The sequence below is a fragment of the Symphalangus syndactylus genome, chromosome 10, assembly GCF_028878055.3.
Source record: "Symphalangus syndactylus isolate Jambi chromosome 10, NHGRI_mSymSyn1-v2.1_pri, whole genome shotgun sequence".
NCBI lineage: Eukaryota > Metazoa > Chordata > Mammalia > Primates > Hylobatidae > Symphalangus > Symphalangus syndactylus.
Genome location: NC_072432.2, coordinates 19638944 through 19651720, shown reverse-complemented (window position 1 = coordinate 19651720; position 12777 = coordinate 19638944). Strand labels below are relative to the sequence as shown.

Sequence of the window (12777 nt, the reverse complement as noted above, 5' to 3'; positions counted from 1 at the left end):
AGTCTCTTTGATAAGGGCACTAATCTCATTCATGAGGGCTGCACCCTCATGACCCAGTTACCCCTAAAAGGTCCCATCTGCAAATACCATCACATTAGTTGGGATTTCAGCATATGAACTGTGGGGGATTAACACACTCACAGCACACAGTTCATAACAGCTCTCAGGAAGCTTCATGAGCTACATATTTGCGTTTGACTTGCAAAGAAAGAGGACAAGCTTGGGACATCTGGCTTAAGCCACGCTGAGAGATGGGGACCCACTCATCCACCTCTCCTAGCCATGCCCTGTTCTGGGAGCTCCAGGAGTGAACCAATAGTAGCTAACTTTTATTGAGTGCTGACTGTATGCTGAGCACAAGACACTGTGTATGTGTGCTAACTCACTCAGTCCTCAGGACAGCCTGTCAGGCGGGTATTACTGTTATCCCCATTTGACAGATGAGGAAACTGAGGCCCCAGAAGGTGAAATCACTGACTAAAATAATACAACTAGTAAGGGGCAGAGCTGGGATTTGAAATGCCACTCTGAAACGCTCCTAGGGAAGTTCACTGTTCCTTCCTCAGGGATAAAGATCAAAACCAAGGCCTGTGTAAATTAATGAAATCTCTCTAAGCCTCAGTTTCCTCACTGGTAAGATGAGGCAGGTAATAATATCCCATCTCTACCATAGAGCGTAGCAGAAGGATGAGATGAGATCATGAATGGGACAATGGGGTCTAGTCTGTGTGAGCTATTCAAAGAGAGCATGTTATTATTTGTGTTACTTCATCCTAAGTGGAAATGCCTTGGTTTCATCTTCAGTCTTCAGAAACCTGAGCCCAGAGTATAGCTGTACAGGGCTCGCAGGAAAGAGCCACATGGGAAGTATTTACCTTCTGAGCTCAGAAGAGCACAGCCTTCCCCAGAAGCCCAGTCCTGTGGGCATTGAGGGGCCACACCCTGCAGTGCAGCAGGTTTTGGGCCTGACCCATGATGTCATCAGTTCTGCCACCCGGCCCCTCACTTTCCCAGGGTCCTGCTTCTGGGCCATCCCCTCTCCTGGGCTGCCAAGTACTCCTCACTTCCCCCAGCAGGGCACAGCTCACTGCATTGCAGTTTCCTGCTCCAGGGTGTGTAATATTCCAAGTAGGCCACACATGGTGCTTTCTGGGGACTTGGTATCCATAGCACCTAGCCCAGGACATGATGGGCCGAGCAGGTGCTCAGTAGGTTTAGTTGAATCAGCCACATCTAACACATGGAGATGATGTCACCAAAACAGTTCTCTAAGGCAGTGATGGACTAATTAGAGGCACATGATTACAAAGATAGTTCTTCTCTTCTGTCGACCAAAGGTATCACTAGCCACTAGAGGTAAGGGCCTTGGAGCTGGAAGTCAGGGTCCCAGGCCACCTCCTCACTACTGGGTCACCCTGGAGTGCCAAGCCCTGGCTTTCGTTTTTCCCACACGCTGGTGCCTTTGTGTCCAAGGTACAGTAGTCTCTGTGGAGGGCTGGTCTCATATTTTTCATGCTACACACGCTCCTCCTGAAGACCTGGTGGGATCATATTGTCACATCTCAAGTTGCAAAGTGATTCCTTCCCTTGTGCCTTGTTTTTGAACAGCAAAAGACTTCATTCGGAACCTGATGGAGAAGGACCCGAATAAAAGATACACGTGTGAGCAGGCAGCTCGGCACCCATGGTAAGGAAATGCACCCACTCAGCAGACCATGCCATTTAATGCCACCCAGAGGGGCACGAAACTTCCTGTTGGCCATTGTCATTTATGAAATCCACACAGGATTATTACGAATTTCATCTCATTCTGGCCAGTGACTTTCCTCCTCTCCCCAGGCCAACATTTGAACTCTTGTGCCCCCAGGACACAGCTTCTAGAAGCACCATGAGAAGTTAGTATGTATATTCATCCATTTTCATGCTGCTGATAAAGACATACCCAAGGCCAGGCGCGGTGGCTCACGCCTGTAATCCCAGCACCCTGTCACTTTGGGTGACAGAGACTCCATCTCAAACAAAACAAAACAAAACAAAACAATCACTACAATTAACTAAGCCTTTCTGATGGACCAGAGGATTTCTGTGCTAAACCCTCTACATGCATTATCTCTGGTATTTCTTATGTCAGCCCTGCAAATTAGGTATTGTTATTCTCATTTTAACAACGAGGAAACAGAGGCTCACAAAAGTCAAGTGTAAACCTAGCATCGCAGCTAGCTGATAGTGAAGCTGGTTTCTAAATTAGTGGCACAAAAGCAAGGTAGCCTCACGCCCACTGCTGAAAATATGTAGAATGCCATCAACTACCAATTAGTCCCTCTCGAGTTGAAGACACACAAATTCGAAAAGCATCTTAAAAGGAAAAAATATGTAACTTCATTTAACTAATGAGTAATAAACTCAAGTAATAAAATTCCGATTGTAATGCCTCATTGGGCAATTACCTTCAATATCTCTAAAGACTTTCTGTAAAGTGCAAAAGCAGTGATCTTTTGCATACTGATATGGTTTGGCTGTGTCCCCACCCAGATCTCATCTTGAATTCCCACGTGTTGTGGGAGGGACCTGGTGGGAGGTAATTGAATCACGGAGGCAAGTCTTTCCCATGCTGTTCTCGTGATACTGAATAAGTCTCTCACAAGATCTGATGATTTTATAGAGGAGTGTTCCCCTGCACAAGCTCTCTCTTTTTGCCTGCTCCCATCCATGTAAGGTGTGACTTGCTACTCCTTGCCTTCCACCATGATTGTGAGGCCTCCCCAGCCACGTGGAACTGTGAGTCCAATGAAACCTCCTTCTTTTGTAAATTGCCCAGTCTTGGGTATGTCTTTTTTTTTTTTTTTTTTTGAGACAGAATTTCGCTCTTATTGCCCAAGCTGGAGTGCAATGGCACGATCTCAGCTCACTGCATTGCAGTTTCCTGCTCCAGAGTTTGTAATATTCCAAGTAGGCCACACACATGGTGCTTTCTTGGGACTTGGTATCCATAGCACCTAGCCCAGGACGTGATGGGCCAAGCAGGTGCTCAGTAGGTTTAGTTGAATCAGCCACATCTAACACATGGAGATGATGTCACCAAAACAGTTCTCTAAGGCAGTGATGGACTAAATAGAGGCACATGATTACAAAGATAGTTCTTCTCTTCTCTCGACCAAAGGTATCACTAGCCACTAGAGGTAAGAGCCTTGGAGCTGGAAGTCAGGGTCCCAGGCCACCTCCTCACTACTGGGTCACCCTGGAGTGCCAAGCCCTGGCTTTGGTTTCCCCACACGCTGGTGCCTTTGTGTCCAAAGAAGAACTCACCTCCCGAGTTCAAGCGATTTCACGAGTAGCTGGGATTACAGGCATGTGCCACCACGCCCAGCTAATTTTTTGTATTTTTAGTAGAGACGGGGTTTCACCATGTTGGCCAGGGTGGTCTCAAACTCTTGACAACAGGCGAGCCACCACGCAGACCTGTAGTGATTGTTACGTAAGCACCACAAGCATCCATTGTGAAACAAATGCCGAGAATCGTAAAATACCAAAGATAATGAAAATAAATGGACAGAACCTTGAGATCAGGAGAAAATCCCCCTAAAAATTACTCCAGAAAACCATCCCCCTGTGTGCCCCGCCATCCTCTGTAGCATTTCCCCTGGGGTCTTGTGTGCTGGTCAGCCTTCTAAAGGGGACCTGCTCACAGACAATGTCCTGACCCCATTTCACAGTATTTCAGTGTATAACATCTGTCATTTATTGAGTCTCTGTTATATTCCAGCACTGGGCTAATTGCTCTAATGTATTATCTTCTTTTTTTCCTTTATAATAACCCTGTGAAGTTGTATTTTCATTTCAGAGATAAAGAAATAGAGAGATGGCCGGGAGTGGCGGCTCATGCCTGTAATCCCAGCACTTTTGGAGGCCAAGGCGGGTAGGCCACTTGAGGTTAGGAGTTCGAGACCAGCCTGGCCAACATGGTGAAACCCCATGTCTACTAAAAATACAAAAATTAGCCAGACATGGTGGTGTGTGCCTGTAATCCCAGCTACTGGGGAGACTGAGGCCTGGAAATCACTTGAACCCGGGAGGCGGAGCTTGCAGTGAGCCAAGATGGTGCCGCTGCGCTCCAGCCTGGGCCACAGAGCGAGACTTTGTCCCCCCACCCCCCAAAAAAAAGGTAAATTAACTTAGCCGAGACTACACAGCTAGCTAAGAGCAAAGCCAGGATTCCAGCCACAACTATCTGATTCCAAAATGAATTCCCCTCACCATCACATTGGAAGGAGAAGAAAAGGGGAAGAAAGGAAAGGCTTTGGGGAGAAGGAAAGAACATTCTGAAGAAGTGGACAGTTGTGATTGTGTATCGTCTTGATTTTGTTTAAGTCACTTTGGGCAGTAGTCAAAGTATGCGACGATAAAGGTAATAAAGGTTTTCTTACTTTATAAACATATTAGGCCTTTAAAGTTGTAAGACTTTTGAGATTTATCTTATAAAGAATAAAAATGACCTCAATAAAAGAGGGAGGGATGTGAGCCTAGTGCCTGTTGATAATCCATACTTGCTCTGTAGAAGGCAGGAAAAAGACCAGTTAACACCTGCTGTCTCCTTCACCAAACATTTTGGAAAAAACAAAGAAGGGAGAGGTCAGTTTTCCCGAGGAGGCTGGGAGAGGGGCACAGAGGGCCCAGCAGGAGGCGGGAGCCCGTGCTGAGTGCTGCACCATGGGAAGGCTTCCCCCAGGCCAGCGGGAAGAAGAGGGGATTCCAGGCAGACGAGCATCTGGGCATACAACACGGGAGCTTAAAACTGCACGTGCATTCATGGTGCCATGAACATGTGGTATTCCAGAGCAGGAGAGGACGCAGGAGGCAGGAAATGAGACTGGAAAGGAGGGCAGGAACTGGCAGGCAGGGCAGGGGCCTGGCCTGGCCTGCTCAGCTCCAAGTCCTGGCTTCACCACTCACTACCCGCGTGGATGAGCTCCTAAGCCCTTTGGGCTGCCCCTGTAGAATCGGATCATGAATAACAATAATACAGACCCCGCAGGACTTTTCGAGGGGTTACGTGAGTTAATACATGTGACAAAGGAGAAGCGTTGCACATCTGTGATACCTACAGGCTGCCATTAATTGATGACTCTACCAAGGAATTTATACCTTTCCCTTTGGGCAGTGGGGTCCCTGGCATCTCTTAGGCAGGGTGCTCAGGTTTGATTTTAGGAAACTCAACCTGGTGGGAGATGGGATGTGGGAGTGTGGCCAGAAGGTGCGGCCTTGAGAAGGAAAGGGGGCTGGCCTAGAGGAGAGGAGGGCAGTGTGGCAGGGATGGAGCAGGGCAGGGAGGACTGTGAGTGACTGTCAGGGACGGAGAAGCCATGGGCATTGGGCAGAGCAGTGGCAGAGTGAGGTAAGGAAGAGAAGTGTCTAGGGTTATTCCCATTTCCAACTTACGGAGCTGGGGGGATGATTGTGCTAGGAGGCGGGGCAGGCTTGGAGGAGTGAGTTCAGCCTGGGCCACGCTGCACCGGAGGTGCTGGGAGCCGTCTCGATCGACATCCATGGTGGGCGCTCTGCTGACTGAGTCAGGAGTCCAGGAAAGAGGTCAAGCTGGAGACAAAGACTTCAGAGTCATCAGCCTGTGTCACATCGCAAGATGTGTAGCCTGTGAGCCTATCAGTGAGTGCCTTCATTCAGAGGTGACTTTTTTCCAGTGCTTTAGCATTTTTACAGTACAGATTTTGTTTTTTGTTTTTTGTTTTTCTCTTTTGAGACAGAGTCTCACTCTGTTGCCAGGCTAGAGTGCAGTGGCGCGATCTCGGCTCACTGCAACCTCTGTTTCTCAGGTTCAAGCAATTCTCCTGCCTCAGCCTCCCAAGTAGCTGGGATTACAGGTGCCCACCACCACGTCCAGCTAATTTTTGTATTTTTAGTAGAGATGGGGTTTCACCACGTTGGCCAGGATGGTCTCGATCTCCTAACCTCGTGATCCCAAAGTGCTGGGATTACAGGCATGAGCCACTGTGCCTGGCCTACAGTACATTTTAAACCTTCCAATAAGTCAAACCCTGGAAAATGATGAAAACTGATGCACTTGACCCAAGCATTGCTGAAACTCTCGCTTGCCTGCATTTATGATATACTTGTCTCTTTTATGTAACATTGCCTCGGCAAAGGAGAACACAGATTCAGGTGAGAGCTGGCAGAATGTGGAATCATTCCTCCAGGGGGCCCCTCCTGATCAGCGACATCATTCTGGAAACTGTGGTCTCTGCACATCCCTGACTGACACCCCAAGAGCACCATCTCTTATTCCACACTTGCTCTTCCAACTTCATCAGGGCTACCGAGGGCAAGGGAGGCCTTGGCAATCACGGACGCCTTCCTTAGCCCCCCAACAGACCACTCCAGACGGGAGAGGGCTCTTTTCAGAGCTCCCCCTTGGAAGGCAGCCGGCCTCTTAGCAGATGGTTCCTGCCCTTTTCACTGAGGATTGCTGTTCTGTCTGTGGTGTGTGCTCAGGTCCCAACAGGCTGCCAACTGATGGCCACAGGGTAGGGAATGTCCAGGGCCAGGATGGGAACCCAGGCCCTGTTACAGGGCAGCCCTGGCCAGAGCTCATTCCTCCAGTTCAGTGATTCTGAGCGTCCATCTCTAGGGTCATCGATAAGCAAACTGAAGTGATTAGAAAGAGACGCTGAGAGAGAGAAATTAATTTATTTTAACGATTTAACCCTGTTTCATGCAAATTGTGGGGACCGGCAAATCAAAAATTTGCAGGCCAGGGCAGCAGGCTGGAGACCCAGGGAAGAGCTGATGTTGCAGCTCAAGTCTGAAGGCAGACTGGAGACAGCAGTTCCTCTTCCTGTTTTTCATGAAGGCCGTCGACTGATTGAACGAGGCCCACCCATGGCGTGGACTCTGGTCGGTTTGACTCAAAGTCTACTGATTGACATGTTCATCTCATCTAAAAATACTTTCGCAGCAACATCAGGCTAGTATTTGGCCAAATATCTGGGTACCGTGGCCTAGCCAAGTAGCCGAGTTCACACTCCTGAATGTTCACCGAACCCCCGCTCCCATCTTCTGGGCTCCAGCCACCAGAGCTCCACTTGGCTGTAGGAATTGGGAGGTGGCCCAGGACTGGCAAATGCTGTCTTGGGTACCCACCAGGCACCACCAGGCCCATCTGGAGCAGGTGGCTAGAAAAGCACAGACTCAGAGCCAGGAAGGTAGAAGACACCGCACACAAAACACAAAACCACGAAAGGCAAGAGAGACTAGGCTATGGTCCGTGAGTGGTGGGTAGTGAGACAGGCTGTAAAAGGTGTGATTATGTAAATGCTATCTGCATTGTTCTTGTAGGTATTAAAATCAGAAAGCTGGCCGGGTGTGGTGGCTCATGCCCGTAATCGCAGCACTTTGGGAGGCCAAGGCAGGCGGATCCCTGGAGGTCAGGAGTTCAAGACCAGCCTGGCCAATATGGTGAATCCCCATTTCTACTAAAAACACAAAAATGAGCCTGGCATGGTGGTGCATGCCTGTAATCTCAGCTACTCGAGAGGCTGAGGCAAGAGAATCACCTGAACCCTGAGGCGGAAGTTGCAGTGAGCCGAGATCACACCACTGCCCTCCAACCTGGGCGACAGAGCAAGACTGTGTCTCAAAAAAAAAAAAAAACAGAGAAGCAAGGGAGACATGAATGAAGTGTGTTCACCCATAGGATTGCCTAAGTGTGTGTATACGGATTTATAAAGCAATCCTGCTGTATCAGAAGCATTGACCTTTAGGATCCCTTCCGACGTTTAGACTCCAGGCCTCTGGCTTTGTTGGCGAAGAGTGCTGAAGTTAGTGACACTGAGCATCAGCGCTGTCCTGATGTTACTATTGCAGGTTCCCTAGCTTATCATGAGCATGGGTCACCGTTGTCATTGCAGCTTGTACTTGAGGAGGGCCATGGTGTGCTATTGTGGCCTGGGATGGCTGCATTGCTGCAGGAAGACCGTGTAACACAGAGCCTGGGGGCCACCTTCTGCCCAGCTGGACTCCCCACTGCTGCACAGCCCAGGACTGTGGGAAATGAGCAGGAAGCATTCCTAAAATAATTAGAAGCTTCTGTTTTCTTACATCTGGGCCCATGTGAACCCACAGATACAGCATGGGACACAGAGTACAGGCAGCAGGCCGCAGGCCATGGGGTCTGAGACCACACTGCAGACAAGCAGGTGGACCTCGAGGCCCACAGTCTCCCCGCCCCCAGCACCAGCCTGTTTGCTTTGGAGCCTGGCTCTGCCCTGCAGCAGTGCTCAGCCTGAGGAATTCCAGACTCCCCACCACATTGGCCTTGTCGTTTCTAAGAAAGAGCTGGCCACTGCAAGCTTGGACTGGCATCCTTTTCTGAGGATGTAGCTTTTCAACAGGGTCCAGGAGGAATCACTCCCTCGGGCTCTCCAGGAGAAAAAAGCTTAATAAAGATGTCTCTCATTCTCTCATCCTCCTTGTCTTGTTACCCTTGTTTCAGATGTAGTTGCCCATTCAAATACTCTATTTCTGTTTCAGGAATATGTGTCTGGGAAGGAAAGCAGTTGACAGTTGTTGGAAATGAAAACCTAGTTCGCTTGAGATATTTCCTGCATGTCCCCTTGGCTGTGTGTTTGCAGCCTTGCTGGGAAAAGGTGGTGGGGCAGAGTTGTTTTGAGCTGGGAACATCAGCCTGGATTCTAAACTTAGGCCAGCCTGGCACCGATTTTATATCGACTCTGTCCACCCTGTTTGCAGTCCTGACGGGAAAGACAGTCTGGCAGGGATGCTGTCTTGTCTGAATATGCCTGAGCCGTGTTTCCTTTCATCTCCTGAAGTAGTTGGAAGTGATGGTTGCCGTGTCTGGGCTGTTTTGTGTCCAGGGCAGTCAGTGTCTCGGGGGTGAGAGCTTTCCTCCCTTACCAGCTACCTTCCAGCCCATAACTGTTGGTCCCTGACTCTTATCCCCTTAACTTCTGTAAGATTCATGGAATTCTTTCTTTGGCATCAGATACTAACCCAGAATTGAATAGTTTGGTGCTAGAGGGAAGGGAAGAGGGAAGGATCAAAGCCCAGGAAAGACTGGGAGCAGAGCACAGCGGCCCAGGGGGAAAGGCCAAGTGGATGCCTGCAGGGAGAGGAGGAGGCTGTGATCGAGAAGGGCGTGCATGAGGGAAGGAAGAGCTGGGAGACTGCCAGGTAATTCTCAGCCTGGAGATTGTGAGCCGAGAGAGAGGAGGAGGCTGTAAGACCCAAGAAAGAGACAGCAGAAGGAGGAAAGAGTGGGATGGAGGGGTACTGTGAGGAGAGAAGGCCAGGAGCAAACCTAAGTTCTTTCCTGCTCGTGGCAGGCTCAGGAATCAGCTAGAGTTAAAGCTTACCTGGGGCTGCCAAGGGCTCAGGTGAATGCAGCGTGGACGCCGTCCTTGAAGTTCTAAGAATTTCTAAGAGATGCAAGGGTGGAGGATGTACCAGGCGGGTTTGAGTGGAACTGGGAATCCTGTCACCCAGCACAGAGTGGGTGGGGGGCATGGGCTCACAGGTGTTGCCAAGCAGAATGTGGCAGGCTCAGCTCTGCTGAGATGAAGCTGAGAGCCCAAGGGTGTGAGTGGTGCCCTGGGAGCAGCGCCCCTGGGGAAGACAGAGAGGAGGGACCTCGGGTCTGAGGAAGCTGGGAAGCAAGGCCGGGAAGGGGTCTGGTGCTGAGACCAGTTGGGGAACAAGTGTGAGACCTCGGAGGTGGCGCATGGTGGCTCAAAAGCTTGTGTGGAGGCAGAGGGGATGAGGGGGAGGGAGAAGGATGGGAAACATTATCACTGTGGATTCTGATGTTGCAGGAATTGGGGTCAAAGAAGGAAAAAATGAGAGCCGGGGAGTAGTCAACCAGGAGGGTGCTGGCGGGCCTGGGGAGGGCGCAGAGTGTAGAAGCTGGGATAGGACTTTGTGGTGAGGGATTAGAATGGGTGGATTTAGGGAATGGCCAGGTGATGCCATCAGCAGCCTGGAAGGGCAGTGGCCAGCCGCCCTGTCCCCGACTGAGCCTCGGCTCTCCTGAGGCTAGGATAAGACTCCCCTTTATGGGACACAGTGTCAGGGCCCAGAAGAAGCACTTCAGAGAAGCACCTTTGCCTCTGTTTCAGGATTGCTGGTGACACAGCCCTCAACAAAAACATCCACGAGTCCGTCAGCGCCCAGATCCGGAAGAACTTCGCCAAGAGCAAATGGAGAGTAAGTGTGGAGTATGTGAAATTCCCCGTGGATTAACCCCCTCGTGACACTGGCCCTCCAATCTGAGCATTTCTGAAATCCCCAGAACCTCACCTGAATAATTTTGCTAATTTTAACCACGAGTAATAAAGACTTAGAGGGAATATTATGGTGTAAGAGGGATGGAGTGTGCGATTCAACACTTCCCCTCTGTGATCAAAAACAGCAATAATGCCAGCTCTTCCTCATCCGCTGTTTCTTAACCAACATCACCCTTGTCTTTCTTCACCTTACTAGAACTTTGAATAGCTGACTTTTATTAAAACGATATGGAGGGGGAAAAAAGGAAATCTGAGTTGAACTCATCAATGTTTCCTGATAAAAGTTTGACAGATTTAAACCACGGAGGTTTTGTGATCATCCGTTGATTACCTAACTTCCTAGTCTCTTGATTGATTGCCTGACCTCCCCTCCATGTTGCAATCAGCAATGGCAATTCAGAGCTAGCTATGTTGCCATGAGGGCCAATGGTGAAAGATGAGACAGAAACAAAATTAATTTCACTGGCCTGCTTTATTCATAGGAAATGCTATCATTAGGTTGGTGCTAAAGTAACTGCGGTTTCTTCCATTAAAATTGCCATGAGATTTGAAAATAGTTTTTATTTTCCTAGTAATGGTACTTTTGTCTGAAAGATTTAGGTTGGTGCAAAAGTAATTGCGGTTTCTTTCATTAAAATTGTCATTACTTTTGCGCCAACCTAAATCTTTCAGACAAAAGTACCAATACTAGGAAAATAAAAACTATTTTCAGATCTCACATTTTTAAGGTATTATAGTATACCTTTTATTCTAAAGCTCACATCACTTAAATTACAGAGAGAATTGGTTTACATTTATTCTATGTATTTATGATGTCAGAAGAAAACTATTTTAAGTCTCTAAAAGATTTAGTTGGGGAAAGGGTTTAATAAATCAGTGTACTTTTAGAAGAAGGGAAAACATGAGCTTTATTTCTTGAGTAGCATGAGAATGATGTAAGGAGTTTGAAATGCTTAGGCTAACGTGATAAACAAGAGAACACAGTTGGAGTCTTTTCTGATTAGCTGAAATATTTGTCTGCTTTTTTCCTTTCTGAAACTTCAGCAAGCTTTTAATGCCACGGCCGTCGTGAGACATATGAGAAAACTACACCTCGGCAGCAGCCTGGACAGTTCAAATGCAAGTGTTTCGAGCAGCCTCAGTTTGGCCAGCCAAAAAGACTGTGCGTATGTAGCAAAACCAGAATCCCTCAGCTGACACTGAAGACGAGCCTGGGGTGGAGAGGAGGGAGCCGGCATCTGCCAGGCACCTCCTGTGTGCCAGGCGCTTTCTATACTTAATCCCATGTCGTGCGACCCTAGGACATTTTTTTAACATGTAATCACTGGGTCTGGGTCGGGCACTGTGGCTCACACCTGTAATCCCAACACTTTGGGAGGCCGAGGCAGGAGGACCATTTGAGTTCAGGAGTTTTAAGACCAGGCTGACCAACATGGTGAAACCCCATCTCTACTAAAATACAAAAATGAGCCGGGTGTGGTGGCGAGCACCTCTAATCTCAGCCACTTGGGAGGCTGAGGCAGGAGAATCGCTCGAACCCAGGAAGCGGAGGTTGCAGTGAGCCGAGATCACACCACTGCACTCCAGCCTGGGTGACAGATTGAGATTCCCTCTCAAAAAAAAAAAAAAAAAAAAAGTCATTGAACACTCGCGGAACCCTGGGTGTTGCTATTTCCATTTACAGTTGAGGAATGCAGGGCTCAAGTCCTCGCAGCCATGTCTGTCGGGATAAAGGCCTGGACTCTTTCTCATCTCTGTCCTTCCCTCTGATTTACTTCTTATCGTGCAGTCACTCTTGCAGACTGAGGAAGGGACAGCAGAGCCTCAGGACAGCCTCCTGTCATTGACTTCCATAATGTATAGATTTTGGATGCAGACAATGATAATTTGAGCTCAGTTATATGAAGTGCATCGACTTTGCAATAAAAGTAATAGTATTTCATTGTCCTTCGTCTTTGCGTGGACTATTCCATCATCGAAGGCACACTTACACTCTCCTTATTTCTCTCCCCAACTGCTCCTCTCTCTGTGGAAATAATCCCATTTGGCCCTTCCCATGGGTCCTCTCCACGTCAGAGCAGTGGCCCTGATCTCCCTAACCATGGAGCAGCCCTGCAGCCTGGTCTCACCCTGGGCATCATGCTCCTTCCCATTTAGCTCAGACAAGGATTCCCTTCCTCTCTAAGGAATCTTCCCATCTCATTTGGGACTATCCAGCCCTTAAATTTTCCCAAGAAATCTCTGAGTGTCCCCTGACATACCATAGCTCCCCTTTCACTCTGAATCTTTTCCACCCTCTGGTCAAAGGGAACCCCACGATGGATCCCTTCTTTACAGCTTCATACACTGGCATCGGCAGCAAAGCCCGTCGGGAGCACTCCTTGTATGGCTGTGCCCATGTCTGAGCACACAGACTCCCCGGGGGCCTGCACCAAGAAGCTCAGTGGCAGCTGAGGCCTCTCATGTC

At 48.9% G+C, this 12777-nt stretch overlaps 1 protein-coding gene across 12 annotated transcripts in view; it reads left to right on the top strand.

The window, feature by feature from the left end:
* CAMK1D (calcium/calmodulin dependent protein kinase ID) overlaps positions 1-12777 on the top strand; it is a 489400-nt gene that overhangs the window by 468200 nt on the left and 8423 nt on the right. For 6 of the 12 annotated variants that reach the window (XM_055296616.2, XM_055296615.2, XM_055296618.2 and 3 more), the window contains exons 8-10: positions 1609-1687; positions 10143-10230; positions 11355-11472. In XM_055296616.2, coding sequence (XP_055152591.1) covers positions 1609-1687; positions 10143-10230; positions 11355-11472 — 285 coding nt within the window. Of the gene's footprint in view, positions 1-1608; positions 1688-10142; positions 10231-11354; positions 11477-12777 lie in introns of all 12 variants that reach the window. The other 6 variants (XR_010113808.1, XM_055296621.2, XM_063610163.1 and 3 more) reach the window with 2 other exon arrangements.